Raw genomic sequence first — 14,225 nt, forward strand, 5'->3', positions numbered from 1 at the left:
ATCATTCTCATTATCTCTTGCATCACCGATTGATCTCCCTCTACTGGGCTATTTCCATTAGTGTTTAAATGTACTCTAGTATCTTTCATTGATTTTTAAATAAAACTTCTTGACACTATAGTCCACCAGCTACTGCCCAGTTTCTCTGCTTTTCCCCTATACTTCTTTAAAGAGTTGTTTATCCTCAATTCCTTCTCTTCCCATTTTCTCCTCAGGCCATCCCAACCAGGTTTCTCATTTCACCACTTGATCTCCTTGTCAAGGTCAAAATGATTACATCATTTCCTGATCCAGCGTGACTTCTCTGCCCTCATTCCACTTGATCTCTCAACAGCATTCAACAGACTCTCTCCACAGTTTTGAGATGCCCCACTCATCTACTTTTCCTTCTACCTCACCTGCCTCTTCTCAATGTTCTTTGCTGGCCCCACTTCCTCCTCTAGACCTCCAAATTTTTGTATTCCCCAGAGCCTGAGCCTAGTCTCTCATCATCTTTAGTTATATTCTCTTATGCCTGATTTCCTCCAGCACAGGGATTTACACACCACCCATATACTATAAATACCTATAAATATAGGTACATTTATGTTTGTGGAGAACTGCCTCGAGAATTCTAGATTTCTACCTCCAACTGCCTACTTACCCCTTCAAACCTGTAGAATTTCCACCCTTACTTACCCAGTCAAGGACTCAGGGCCTGTACTATCCCTTTTCATTCATATTTCACATCCAGTCCATTAACAGATCTTGTGAACTTTGCTTTCTGGATGTATCTCCACTTCACCCATGTCTTGTACCCTCCCAGCACCCACTCATTCTACCCTGAGTTTTTAATATCTCCTAAACTCAACTGGTCTTCTTAGAGTCCATTTTCTACATAGCAGCCAGAGTGATTTTGAAAAACATGAATTTGATTATGCTACTCCTTTGCCTGAACCCTCCAGTAATTTTTCATTGCACTTAGAATAAATTCCAAACTCATCACAGCCCACAAGGTTGGGCACAGTCCACCTCCTACCAATCTGCCAATCTCATCTTTCTCTCCCTCCCAATGCTTCAACCACAGTGGCTTTCTTCCCTTCATTTGAACACACCAAGTTCATTCCTGGCTTCAGGCCTTGCATTTGCTGTTCACTTTGTCTGAAACATTTTGCTCTCATATCTTCACATGACTGACTCGGTCTTGTCATTCAGGGCTCAGCTCAAATGTCAACTCAATTCAAATGATCATCCATTCTAAAATAGCCTGAGCAGGCATAATTATATTATTCTATTTAATTTTCTTTATAGTATTCATTCTGCTCTGAAATTCTCTTGTTTATTTGTGTACTAGCTTTTTGTTTGCCTCTCTGTACCCCCACCATTCATGCACACACACACACACACACACACACACACACACACACACACAGGTAAGGTGTGTGATAGCAGGGATCTTGCCTGTTTTGTTCACTCCTGAATAAATGCCTGGTACTTAGTAGAAGCTCAATAAATATTTGGTGAAATGGAAATGAAGATAAAGGAGTAGATATTCCTGTTGTCAATCATGCCAGGAAAAGGCAGACACCAGAATGGGAAACAAACACTCACAAAGGAGGTACTTTGATGAGTGTGAAAAGAGATTCTTTTCTCTGAGTGTGAAAAGAGAGATTCTTTTCTCTGATGAAATCTTAGGGCTCTGGCTTGGATTTTAAGACCACGGATCCTCCGGGTTCAGCCTCCTGTACTAGAGTAGGGGAAGTCAGGCTCTGTCACATGTAGCAGGCTTGTAGAAAGCAGCCTACTTCTGCTGCCTGTGGCAGGTCTGGCACTCAGCTGAGAGGCAGCCATTGGGCTAAGCAGCAAGGCTGTTACATGGAGGCCCATGAGGATGGGCCTGAGCCTGTGAGCTCGCATGACAGTTCTAAGTTTTTGCTGTAGGTAGTATCTGCTGTCATCTTCCTTACAGGGTTTTTAGAGAAGCTTTCAGCAAAGTTACAGCTTAGTCTTAACTGTTCTGTGTGGAATTAACAGGGAACTCTTTGCCATCTTGAGAGGGAGTGGTAAAGGAAGGCAGAGGGTCTAGAGCAGCTGCGGGCTGGGGAATTCTGCAGAAGGTAGGTGATGAGGGCCTAACTGCTGGTCCAAGACTAGAGTCAGTAATAGACTGACAGGTAAGTCCCCCTACCGTTGGAGAGGAACATTAGAGAGGGAGACGAAGGCTGGCTTTCACAAGGGTGATTGTTCAAAGTATCTAAATGCAGTCTGATAATGGAAATGCAACTTTCTTTGCGCTCATAGACCAGTGAAACGTGAGACATCTATGACATTAATAAGATGACTCCTCATGGTTATGTATGGAGGTGGGGAGTCAGCAGACATGTAGGGCTTCCTGTCCTCTGCTTAGTGAGCTCTGCTCACAGTGTAAGTTAGGCAAGTCTTGAGTAAATAACTGGGCAGGGTAATTCAGGAGGCAGTAAGAACAATCATTTAGGGTTCAGTTTTAGCGTGACTTCCTGACTTCAAATTGCAATTCAGTCATTTGCAATGTGGGCTTGGGCAATTATTTAGCCTTTATTATGCCTCATGAAGTTTAGTGGTAGCTACCTGGTAGTGTTGATGTGAAAATTAAATGAGATAATCCACAGAGTGCACTTAGCTCAGTGTTGGGTTCATAGCAAGCATAACACACGGGAGCCAGTTTTCTCTGATCTATGATTAAGTGCCTGGAGGAGCGATCAAGGAGAATTAAACCGACTGTGAAGGGTGTTTTCCCACAGTGACATGATGGCATGTCAGGGCTCATCTATTTATCTGGAGAACACCAAACATGCCTTCATATTCAGGGTAGACGTTACCTTAATCACACCATTGGTTTTTACAGGCTCTGACCACTGTAGCAACAATGCTCGGCCGTTCTCTTGCTGTTCCACTGTGAAGTTGCTCAGTCCACTGGGGGAAGATTCTAGGGTGTGAACCATAGTCCAAGGGCTTGAAACTTCTCCTGCCTGGTTTGTGGCCACAATTCCAATGTGATATGTTGTGAATGGTTCTAACCCAAACAGGTGGGCTTGATGGCTTGTACCCTGTAATGAAAATTAACAGGTTAGTTTTCTTTTAGGAACTGCTAATAATTGCTGGGAGGTCATTCTCTGACCAAGGTACATGAGCAATGGCAGCACAAACATCACAACAGAGTTTTGAATTATTAAGAAAACAATGTGGGTTTTTTTCTTGTTCTTCCCACCTGCATGTAATATCTAATGTGTGATTTCAGACATTTGCAATGTATAGATCAAATAGGATCCTTGCCTTTACAGAGCTGGCAACCCAAAGGATGTGATATATAACATAAAGAAAGAGTCTTGGGGCACCTGGGTGGTTCAGTTGGTTAAGCGTCCAACTTCGGCTCAGGTTGTGATCTTGAGGTTTGTAGGTATGAGCCCCACGTCGGGCTCTGTGCTGACAGCTCAGAGCCTGGAGCCTGTTTCGGATTCTGTGTCTCCTCTCTCTCTTCCCCTCCCCTGCTCATGCTCTGTCTCTCTCTTTTTCAAAAATAAATAAACATTAAAAAAAATCTATAATGCTTCAGGTCAGTGCTGTATCCATCTCACAATGGAGACCCATGGCACCGGGTTGCAGGACAAAGAATGGGATAATCCTAAGGGCTTGGAGAGTTAACTGAGACAGTCCTAATTCTTTTTCATTAATCTCTTATACTATTTGTTTATACCTCCCCAATCTCCCTCTTGCATTCTCTTGGTGCATATTTATATTTTACAAATGCAATAAAACAAACACAAGAAAACAAAAACAACAAGCTACCTGAACTATAAATGAACAAACACCTTAGAGAAGTCTACTAGTGATAAATATGTGAAGATATTCTCATTTGTTAAAAACACCATGACTAAAACTATAAAATTTACCAAAAGTAATTGTTAGTTAGGCTTTGAGAACTTGGTTTTTGTTGATTTAAAAGGAAAAAAAAAAGGATAGCAGAATTAGTTTGTTTTTTCTGCTTGGGGAGAACATTTAACATATTTTACATCACTAAAAACTGGAACTAAAAGTCTTCATGTTTGAGAGAGCCCAGGGTGCTCTTTCTACATCTGGGCCAGATGGATATGTCTGTTTACAGATAGCAACCATGACTGCAAGTGGACCAGTAATGTGTCTATGGGTAAACACACATACATGCACCCAGACACACACACACACACAGATACCCAGAGACACACAGACACACATACCCAGAGACACCCCCGCCCCCCCCCCCCCCCCCCCCCCCAGGACTTTCTGTTTTGTACAACACTCATTGAATGTGAATAATCATGAGGAAGTTTTGACTGGTTTAATGGGATATTCACACTTAACGGTGTGTGAGATCAGGTTCAGTTTGTTAGATGTTTAAATATGATAGATAGCTTTCAGTTGTCCTTTCCTCTCTTGTTGCTGGGTACAGGAGGAAGAATGTGAGGTAGGGAAGAGGAAATTAGTTCTAAGAATAGGTACCAAAAGCATCGAATGAAGTTATATGAATGGAAATTCTCCTTAATTTTGAGACACCCAAATATAATTTTGAATCTAAAACAAGTTGGTAAAATTGAACTGAAATATTTTCCAAAAACCTTGTTACACAAAACCAAAACATCATAGAGATAATTTTTGACACCCTTTCCTCACATTCTTGGTTATAAGTTTCAACTGTTTAATGTCTCTTCTTATGTGTTAAACACAAGCAAGAAAATATAATTGCCTGTATTTATCAAAAACTTGTAAGTTAATTTTCCTCTCTCAATAAGTCCCATTATGATATTACATGCTAACCTCTTGAAATCTTTTAATATTTAAACATTTGCTAAGCGACCAGACTCTGAAACAAATTTTATAGAAATACTAATTTCTCTTTTTTAAAATATTAAAAGTTAGATCATAAATATTTAAAACTTATTTCTCCACAACATTGGATTGGTCTTTTAGATAAATATAGCACAGAACTAGAATGTCCATAATGAATATTAAATCTGAAGATGCTACAAGTCCCGATTACAAACATTCTTTTCTGATAAATGATTCCTTTTCTGTAGAAATAGGGCAAACATGGGCAAGATTAATAATGCAAAAAAGAAAAACTCTTTGTTCAGAATATTCAGTAATAGATGCCAAAAAAGCATAAGCTCCAAAGCAAATAGTAATCACCTCTAACAGATTATATATAAAAAAGGTAGGCTGTTGGGGGACATTTAGAGATAGCTTTTGTCATAAGAAACATGAAAAGCATGTGGGCTATAAAGCAAAAACATATGTATATTGTCAATAGCAGCACCTGCTCAATTACAGTTTATTTCAGGGCTGAGAATTCCATTCAGCCCCTAGATGGCAATACTATCAAACACTTTTGGTAACATGAGTACTTAATGATTAACAACCGGCATTCAGTCATCCAACACACTCCAGGCAACCATTAAAAAAATAACAAAACTGATTTCATTATAGATCCTTTTAATAAACATTTATAGCTCAGATTCTCAGAAAGCAAAAGTATTCAAAATGCCCCAGACTCAAAACCTCCGCCATCTAATGTAGAAATATGACCTGCTGATCTCAAGTTGAAGTTCGTGCATGCCTGGCACCTAGATTACTCCTTCAAAAGGTGATTACAATAGTTGTGCTTACTTTGGTTTGTATCTTAAAAAGAAAAAAAGGAAAAGGAGAATCTCATGTTGTAAATGTAAAGGATAATTTTTTATATCATAAATTTATGCTGACAACAGTTTCCCATAATATGTTGTTACTCCTGAAGAGCTACAACACACACACACACACACACACACACACACACCTTAAATAAAGCTCATTAATAGCTGTGCTTTTTGTCAATGTTTAGTAAAGTCCACATGAAAAAAAATGAAGAAAATTTTAAAATGGCAAGACAATCCTTACTGGTATATTCTTCAACATTTAAGAAAATCATTTGTATTATTCTCTCTTGAATGGATTTCCAACACCAACATTCACTATTTTAGAATCCTGCTGCAAAATTTGGGCACAGTTAATTCTGTGGATTGGGTTGTATTTTGTTTATTCAGTTACTTGTGTTTTTCCTTAGATTCAGAAGATTTGCTTGAGCACGGTCTATCTTAAGTGTTTAAGATTAAATTTCTTCCTTTGGAGGGGTGCCTGGGTGGCTCAGTCAGTTGAGCATCAATTTCAGCTCAGGTCATGATCTTGGTTGGTGAGATTAAACCCCACATTGGGCTCTGTGCTGACAGCTTGGAGCCTGGAGCCTGCTTTGGATTCTGTATCTCTCTCTCTTTGCCCCTAGCCTGCTCATGGTCTGTCTTTCTCTCTCTCAAAGATAAACATTAAAAAATAAAAATTAAAAAAAAAATTAAAAAAATTCTTCCCACTGAGAAGAATTCTTCCTTCCTACTGAGAAGGAAGTCTCAGTAGTCTCCTACTGACTAGTAAAAGTCATCATTAAAAACCTTCTCTTATGTTTCGTTCCTCTGCTCCCTGCCCTCCTTCCCTTCCCTATGGAAATGATCTTGATTCAATACTCTGACTCCTTCCTCTTCATTAGTTTGCTCCTTCTTTCCCTCACTCTTCCATCTTACCAATTCTTAGGAGACAGATTTCTTGCTATTGCTGATCTCTGGGCTATTGGCTTGTGCTAGCTTCCCACTTGTCCTTGTCCTTTCCGTGTTCACAACCACCTACTATTCATATTTTTATTCTAGAAGTATATTACCTACTTTCGTTAGGCAACAGATGGAAAGAATTATTCAACAGAGGAAAACAGGAATAATCCATTTTCTGCAATCTAATATTTCCAATGAAACTTTGCTTTTTTTTTTTTTTAAAAGAAACTCTTATGCATGAGTGTCAGAATCTGGATACAAATCAGCGTGTCCTTTTATGAGACATAAAGACAAGACTCTCTGGAACACTCTGCCAGTTGAGGTTCTGCTGGCAATTTGAACTACATTTTAACCTCTCAACTCTGCTCTGGGGGCACATGAAACTACTTGGAGTGTTCAGCAGTCTGACAATTTTACACTATCTCCTCTGATTATTTTTGACGACTTGAAGTGCCCCAAAGGTGGCCATGGGGTCAATAGGTTTATGTAGGTTGAAAATGATCAAAAATTACCATTGATCTGTAGCTGTCAATAAAAGGCTGCGTGGGGAGACTCCCTGCACAAATGTTTAAACTGCATAAGGCAACCTAACTTAGTCATCTTCGAGTCTATTGATCTGATGATCCAGCAGTTTCCAAAGCTTCCCCTCTGGTCTTTGTGGTGCATTTTCACTGAACCCACTTACCTTGGCACTTAGGAATCTTTTTACCCTGCTGCTGGTAATGAACCCAAATAGTGGTAAACAGGCACTGCTGTGCTCATAAACTGTATTATGTGTGCTTATTGCATTTCGGAAGGGGCTGATCTTCCTGGTCACCATCAACTTCATTCCCAGCTGATGGAGTTTCTGCTGTCTATACTCCTCATCCTGGGGTCCTCATTTTTTTTAGGTTTATTTATTTATCTTTTTGAGAGATAGATGGAGAGTGGTGTGGGGCAGAGAGACAGAAAGAGAAAGAGAGAGAATTCCAAGCAGGCTCAGCACTGTCAGTGCAGAGCCTGATGCAGGGCTTGAACTCACCAACTGTGAAATCATGACTTGAGCCAAAACCAAGAGTCGAACGCTCAACCTACTAAGCCACCCCCAGGTGTACTCTGGGTCCTCATTTTAACATGCATGACTTTTGGCTTATAAATCCTAACCCGGTTACAAGATTCCTCCTTCGCTTTGTTAGTTATCATGAATGCCAAGACCCAGAGAATATGTCACATCAAAAGTTTGCTTTTTTTTGGTACAAAGATAGCTTCAGAGAAAACTAAATTTAATTATATTAACCTCTGTTTAGTTGAACCACTTGGATGCTGCTTCTTGGTTTTATCATAAGTTATAGGTGCCTTGTCATAATGATACAATAAATAAATGGCTATAAGCAAGTTCTTAGTTTAGATTACAAATAAAACATGAGAAGTAGGAAAAGCTCTTATTTAGTCTTACATAGTCTTATTTAGTCTTATTTAGTCTTGGCTTTGGACAGTGCATCCAGTCAGTTGGGTGATTTACACATTTTAATGCTGACAAATCAACACCAAATATTTTTGTAGATTTCTGAAAGCCAGATCATTTGAAGCATGGGTTCTGAAGATCTCTATTCCTTTCCATTTATAAAGTTAATTTTTAATTTCTCCAAAGTTGATGAACATATTTATATCTAGGATTCATTTTGTAAAGGTTACACCAGTCTCAATACAGAAGTGATCTTTATTACCCATAGTCATATATCAGGCTTAAATACTTACGCATAGTTATTTAAGTATGAGACTCCCAAACCTGCAAACTGTTACTGTAGAAAATTTCCACTGATTTCACATATGTATTTACTCCACCAGTGCCATCTCTGCCTACATACCTCCTGGCTGGTGGGGCAAAGACATTTTTTGATGGTGCACATATACATGTAGAGTTGTTCCAGAATCAAAGTTTGACTCATAATACAAGAAAAGTAGAAGAAGACACCCTTTAGGATCATAGTTTATTGTTTTACGTGCATGAAGGGTGTGCATGTACTAGGGTGCACTGCTAAGTGGCATGTCAGAGCTGCCAAATGGCTAGTAGAAACATCTAGTATTCTTGGTCAGTAGCTCCATTCAATTCTTTAAACACCTTGAAGCATTTGATAGGGACAAGATTCTACAAAGTTACTGTGGGGGATACAAAATGGTTAACACAGGTTCCTGACTCTTAGGAGCTTGGAATCTACTAGGGAAGTCAATAATAAATATAGATACGCACAGTTTGGAGTGAGCTGAGTGCCAGGGAAATACTGAAGGGACACTTCTAATTGGGAAGGAGAGAGGTTGAGGAGTGGGGGCATATTTACTTGGGAGGTGGAATCTGATATAAGTCAGAAAAGATGCAGAGTTTGCATAGGTGAAAACATCTGAGTGATTAAAAGAAAAAATACAGAAGGAAAAATGCAGGGTATGTTTGGGAACGAGCTGGGAGTTGCATAGGGCTGAATGTGTGGGGAATAGTGGGGATTAAAACTGGAAAAGAAATTGGTGGCAAGACTAAAGAGAGCTGTGAAAGTTACCCCACTTTTTAGGGATGAAATTGCTTGAGAAACACTGAGTAACATCAGGCAAACATTTTAAGAACCAATTTGGTATAAAGAGCTCTATCATGCAATTTGAGAGAATAAAGGGACTTTAAAATTTTGCCCTATCATGGTGTAAGTCATAGTCAGTGACTGATGAAATAAAAAAAATCTTCCAAGAATTAATGAATGAATTCATTTAAACATTATTCATTCAATAAGTATGGACTGTCATATATAAAAGGCAATAGGACAGTATTTTCCTAGGAATAAGATTTTCAAAATCTTTATTGAATATTTGCTCTGCCTCAAAAGGTGTAATTATTCTTTTAACACAAATGTTTGCATTTTGGTCACAATCAAAGTGGGGATTATAAAAATTGGGCTGAGTTGAAGCCAATTATATGGTCCTCTGTCTGGACCACTATCAGAATCACATGTACCCGGCATATGGGGCCACATATTTGTGTAGGGACGTCCACACTCTTGCACCAGTCCCTTGTGCATATCAAACAGGTACACGGCAGCTGGAAAAGGTTAGGGACACTACTGATGGCTACAACATAGAATGAAGCCAATTCAAATGTACACACAAGTGGTAAATCATTCCTAGCTCTGAGTTCCAGCTAATGTTTAAAGGCTTCGTTTGAAAGATTTCAAGAAAGTATCAATGCATATCTTCCTTTTAAGTAATTATGATATGTATAAGTAAAAGTGATTACTCAGGGGCCCTTTGTTATAGCAATTGTAAATTTCAAACTGAAAATGTTAACTTTGGAGTATTCATGGGCTAGTGCCATGGCACACTTTTATGCCTTTACTCCCCAAAATATCTACACTCTGAAAAGATATGTAAAAGAGGGGTTTTCATTTTTTCTCTCTCAGAATACATCATTAATTTTATAATGGGGGGAGTGATGCAAAAAGAAGATTCAATTCACAGAGTTTTTTCTTCATAGACAAATGGGCTCTATCAATCTAATCTATAAAGCACAATCTAGAGTTCTTGCAAAATGAACGATGTTACCTCAGTTACCATAAAAACACTGGAGGAAAAAAAAAGAATGGTTTTGAAATGGCTCATTTTTCAAAAGAGAAGAGGGGAAAAAATTAAATCTGCGATAATTAAATTTTAAAATGGCAAATCAGTCACACTAAATATTAAAAAGCAGTACTTCTGATCTATCAAAATTAAAAATGTGCATACTCTGTGACCCAGCAATTGTACTCTGGCCATCTATTTTATGGCAATATTAGTAAAACTTTACTAAAATATATTTAAAAGAATTTCATTCCAGCCATAGTCTTGTAGTAGTCAATCCTTGATTGAGCAAGCCTTGATATTTACTGAAGGTTTCCTGTGTAATAAGCAGCATCCTAAGCTCTGAGGACACAGCAGAAAGCAAAGGATACATGGACACTAACCTCTTGAGTTTTACATTATAATGAGGAGAAATGGGCAATTGATAAGCCAAATAAAGAGAGAGAGAGAATTAGACATTGTGGTAAATTATGAAGGTAATAAGAGTGCTGAAATAGAGTTTGGGTTTAGGTGATGGGGAAGAGTGAGATTCTTGGTTTAAGAAGGGTGATTCATATCCTTGATGAAGTTCCATTTAGGCAAGAATGCAGAAGAAACCAACCATGTGAAGAACCAGAGAAGCTTTAAGGTGAAAGGGAAGAGCTTGGTATTTTTGCTGACAGAGAGAAGCCAGTGTGAGTGAGGGGGGAATGGCACTGCGTAAGGTCAAAGTCATGGGCAGAAGCCAGGTGATGAAATCCTGTAGGCCAACATTAAAGAGTCTGATTCTAATTTCAGTGGAAAATTATTGAAGGCCTTTAAGCAAGGGAGTGACATGAATTAATTTAGGTTTTAAAGAAATCATTCTGGCTGCTCCATGGAGAATATGTGTAAGGGTTGTATTAGTCTACTCAGGCTGCCAAAACAAAATATCATTGACTGGCTTAAAAAATTAGAAATTTCTATTCACCCAGTTCTAGAGGCCAGAAATCCAGATCAAGGTGTCATCAGGGTTGGTTTCTGGTGAGGCCTCGCTACCTGGTTGTAGAGAGTTGTCTTCTTATTCTGTCCTCTCACTGCCTCTCCCTGCATGCACTTGGAGAGGGAGATCTCTTGTGTCTCTCTTTCTTCTTATAAGGGCACCAGTCCTATCAACCATTCTTACAACCTCATTTAACCTTAATTGCTTCCAAAAGTATCTACCTCCAAATACAGTCACACTGGGGGTTAGGGATTCAACATATGCATTTTAGGGGAACACAATTCCGTCCATAAGAGTCAAGAGGAGTGGATTCTGTGTAAGTCCAAGGAGGGGTGGTCTGGGGTGGTAATGGTAGAGATGGAACTAAGTGGATGGATTCATGTTTTGGAAGTAGAGCCAAGAGAATTATGACAGATTGAATGTAGAAGAAAAAAGGGAATGAGAAGAATCAAAAAGGACTTGGGTTTGCCTTGAAAGAAAGGGTGGGTGGTGTACCATTTGATGAGATGTGAAGTTGAAAGAGTATCAGATCTGCGGAAGGAGGGAATAATTTGGGGCATACGAAGTTGACATGTCACATAGATCTATGAATCTCTATTGGGTTAGGAATATACATCTGAGAGTCATACATCTCTCTCCAAATCCAGCCTCCAATCCAATGGCCTTCTCAACCTCTCCATTTTTATTTCTAATACATCTCAAATTCAGCAAGCGATCTTTTGATTTTCCCTTCTGTACAGTTTGTATTATGTTAAGTTGGTTAAAGTGAAACTACATATCTCAGAATCCCCTTTCTATGGCAGCCACATTCTAAGGTGACTGTGAATTATACCCTGGTACAATTACACTCCCCTTGAGTTTAGGCAGGACCCCATAACTTACTTCTAAACAATGTAAAATGATGTGTCATGTACATGAATATAAGAGACACCATCTTAGTTGACTGAGAACAAAATTTTCCTGTTGGTCTTGAGGAAGCAAGCTGCCGTGTTATGAGAGGGCTGTGAAGATCCCTGTAGCAGGGAATACTGGTGGCCTTTAGAGCCTGTGGGCCAACAGTCAAAATAACAATTCAGCACCCCCAGGCCTAAAATCATAAGGAAATGAATTCTGCCGACAACCTGAATGAGCTTGGAAGAAAATACCTCCTTAGTCTAGCCTCCAGATGAGAATGCAGCCCAGTGGACACATTGATTTCAGCCTTGTGAGACTATGAACAAAGGACCCAACTGAGCCATGTCTAGACTTCTGACCCATGGGACTGTGAGATGACAAATACGTATTCTTTTTAAGCCACTATGTTTGTGGTAATTTGTTATGCAGCAGTAGGAAACTTCTACACCATCCCTTTATGGTTCTGGGTTAAAGTTGGTGAGGATTTGGAGGATGAAGTCAAGCAGCAACCATTATTCCTTGAAGTTCATTGAGATGTGAAATGGGGATAAATAGGCACAGAGGTGTAGGTTTCAGCTTGTCCAAATTCTCTTCTGCTCCGTATCTGGCTATCTCCAACTGCTGGCTCTGACCAAGAGTGGCCATGGGTCTATGATTTGATTCTTGGTATTGGCTTCATGGGGATGGTAGCTACCCAGAGGCACAGCTTCCTTTTGACATCTCCACAAATCTCCTCCTGACAGTCCCATGTAGATGGCCAGTCATGCCTGGCTGAGCCAGTCAGACTGGCTGAGTGGCAGCTCTTCTACCTACCCTCTTACTCCTCTTTCTGGATCTTCACTTTTCCAGCCCTTCCTACAGTTATGTGAGCCCTAATTCCTATAGGAAATCCCCTATCCCCATACCAATAGTGCTCAGATTCGTCAACTGAAATGTGTCTGATGCACCGACCAAAGATGCTTCACCTGTAGTCTTATTTTCTAGGCAATAACTCGATCTTTCCAATTTCTTAGGCCCCAAACTTTGGACCCATCCTCTCTTTCCCTCACATCTACATTGGGTGATTAGGAAATAATATTGGGTTTATTTAACTACAAGATACATCCAGAATCCTACCAGTTCTTATCACCTTTGCTACAACCACCTTGCTCCAAGATACTCTCTTCCTCTTCCTTCACTGCCATAGTCAACTTGACTGGTCTCCCTGTTGTTGACCTTAATCTGGCCCCCACCCCCATCCACACAGCAATCAGAATAATATTTTTGAAACATGTCCAACCATAGGACCCCTTTGCTCAAAATCCCGTGGTAGCTCTCATGTCATTCAGGGTATAACCTGTTCTTGCCCACATTTCCCTTCTGACGTCACCTCCCACCTTGCTCTCCACATGCAAGGTGCACTGTAGCTACACTGGGCTTGTTGTGATTCCTCAAACACATTAAACAAGCTCCTGTCTTGAGGGCCCTGTACTGGCTGTTTCCTCTGCCTGCAGTCCAATTTACCCACAAGTCCTCTTAGGGAACTTCAGCTCATCTTCTCATTGAGCCACTTCTGTTTAAAATTGCATTCTACCATTTCCCTCTCCCACCCCTTCCATTTTGGAACCCCTTTTCTTGCTTCCTATTTTTCTGTTTTCCAACACACTCATCATTCCTTTCTGACATACCATGTAATCCATTTGTTTATTATGATTATTATTTATTCTTTTTTATCTTTTTACTAGAATGTAAACTCCACTGGGGCAGAGATCTGTATGTGTTTCATTCTCTGCTCCATCTCAAGTGTCTCTAATTGTGCCTCATAGAGAGTAGGTGCTCAAAAATATTTGTGCTATCATGAATGTGGACAGAATTCAAACTGAAGGGAAGGGGTGAAGAAGAGAGTGCAGAGTGGGACTAAGAGGAGTCTGGGAAGAGAGGGAGCATCGAGGAGGAGAGCAGAGGTAGAGGAGAGGGCCTGACACCAAAGAGGGACAGAGACAGGGCGAGGATGAGAAGCACAAGCAGAAGAGGATGAGGCAGTAACGAAAACTAAGAAGGAACAGTGAAGTAGGAAGAAAACTAAGAGAGTGAGATTTCATGGACACCAAAGAAGAGGTGTCTGTTGCTTTGCAAACAGAGGTGTGGTCATCCGTGTCAAATGATGCTGAGATGTTAAAGAAGATACACAC

The 14,225-nt window shown here is 39.8% G+C and overlaps 1 protein-coding gene across 1 annotated transcript in view; it reads right to left on the minus strand.

Annotated features, from left to right (window-relative positions):
* Positions 1 to 14,225, minus strand: part of USH2A (usherin) — a 736,138-nt gene that overhangs the window by 54,108 nt on the left and 667,805 nt on the right. Inside the window, exon 62 of the mRNA XM_043568966.1 lies at positions 2,838 to 3,065. Coding sequence (XP_043424901.1) covers positions 2,838 to 3,065 — 228 coding nt within the window. The remainder of the gene's footprint in view (positions 1 to 2,837; positions 3,066 to 14,225) is intronic.

Source organism: Prionailurus bengalensis, chromosome E4, assembly GCF_016509475.1.
Source record: "Prionailurus bengalensis isolate Pbe53 chromosome E4, Fcat_Pben_1.1_paternal_pri, whole genome shotgun sequence".
In the NCBI taxonomy this organism is placed as follows: domain Eukaryota; kingdom Metazoa; phylum Chordata; class Mammalia; order Carnivora; family Felidae; genus Prionailurus; species Prionailurus bengalensis.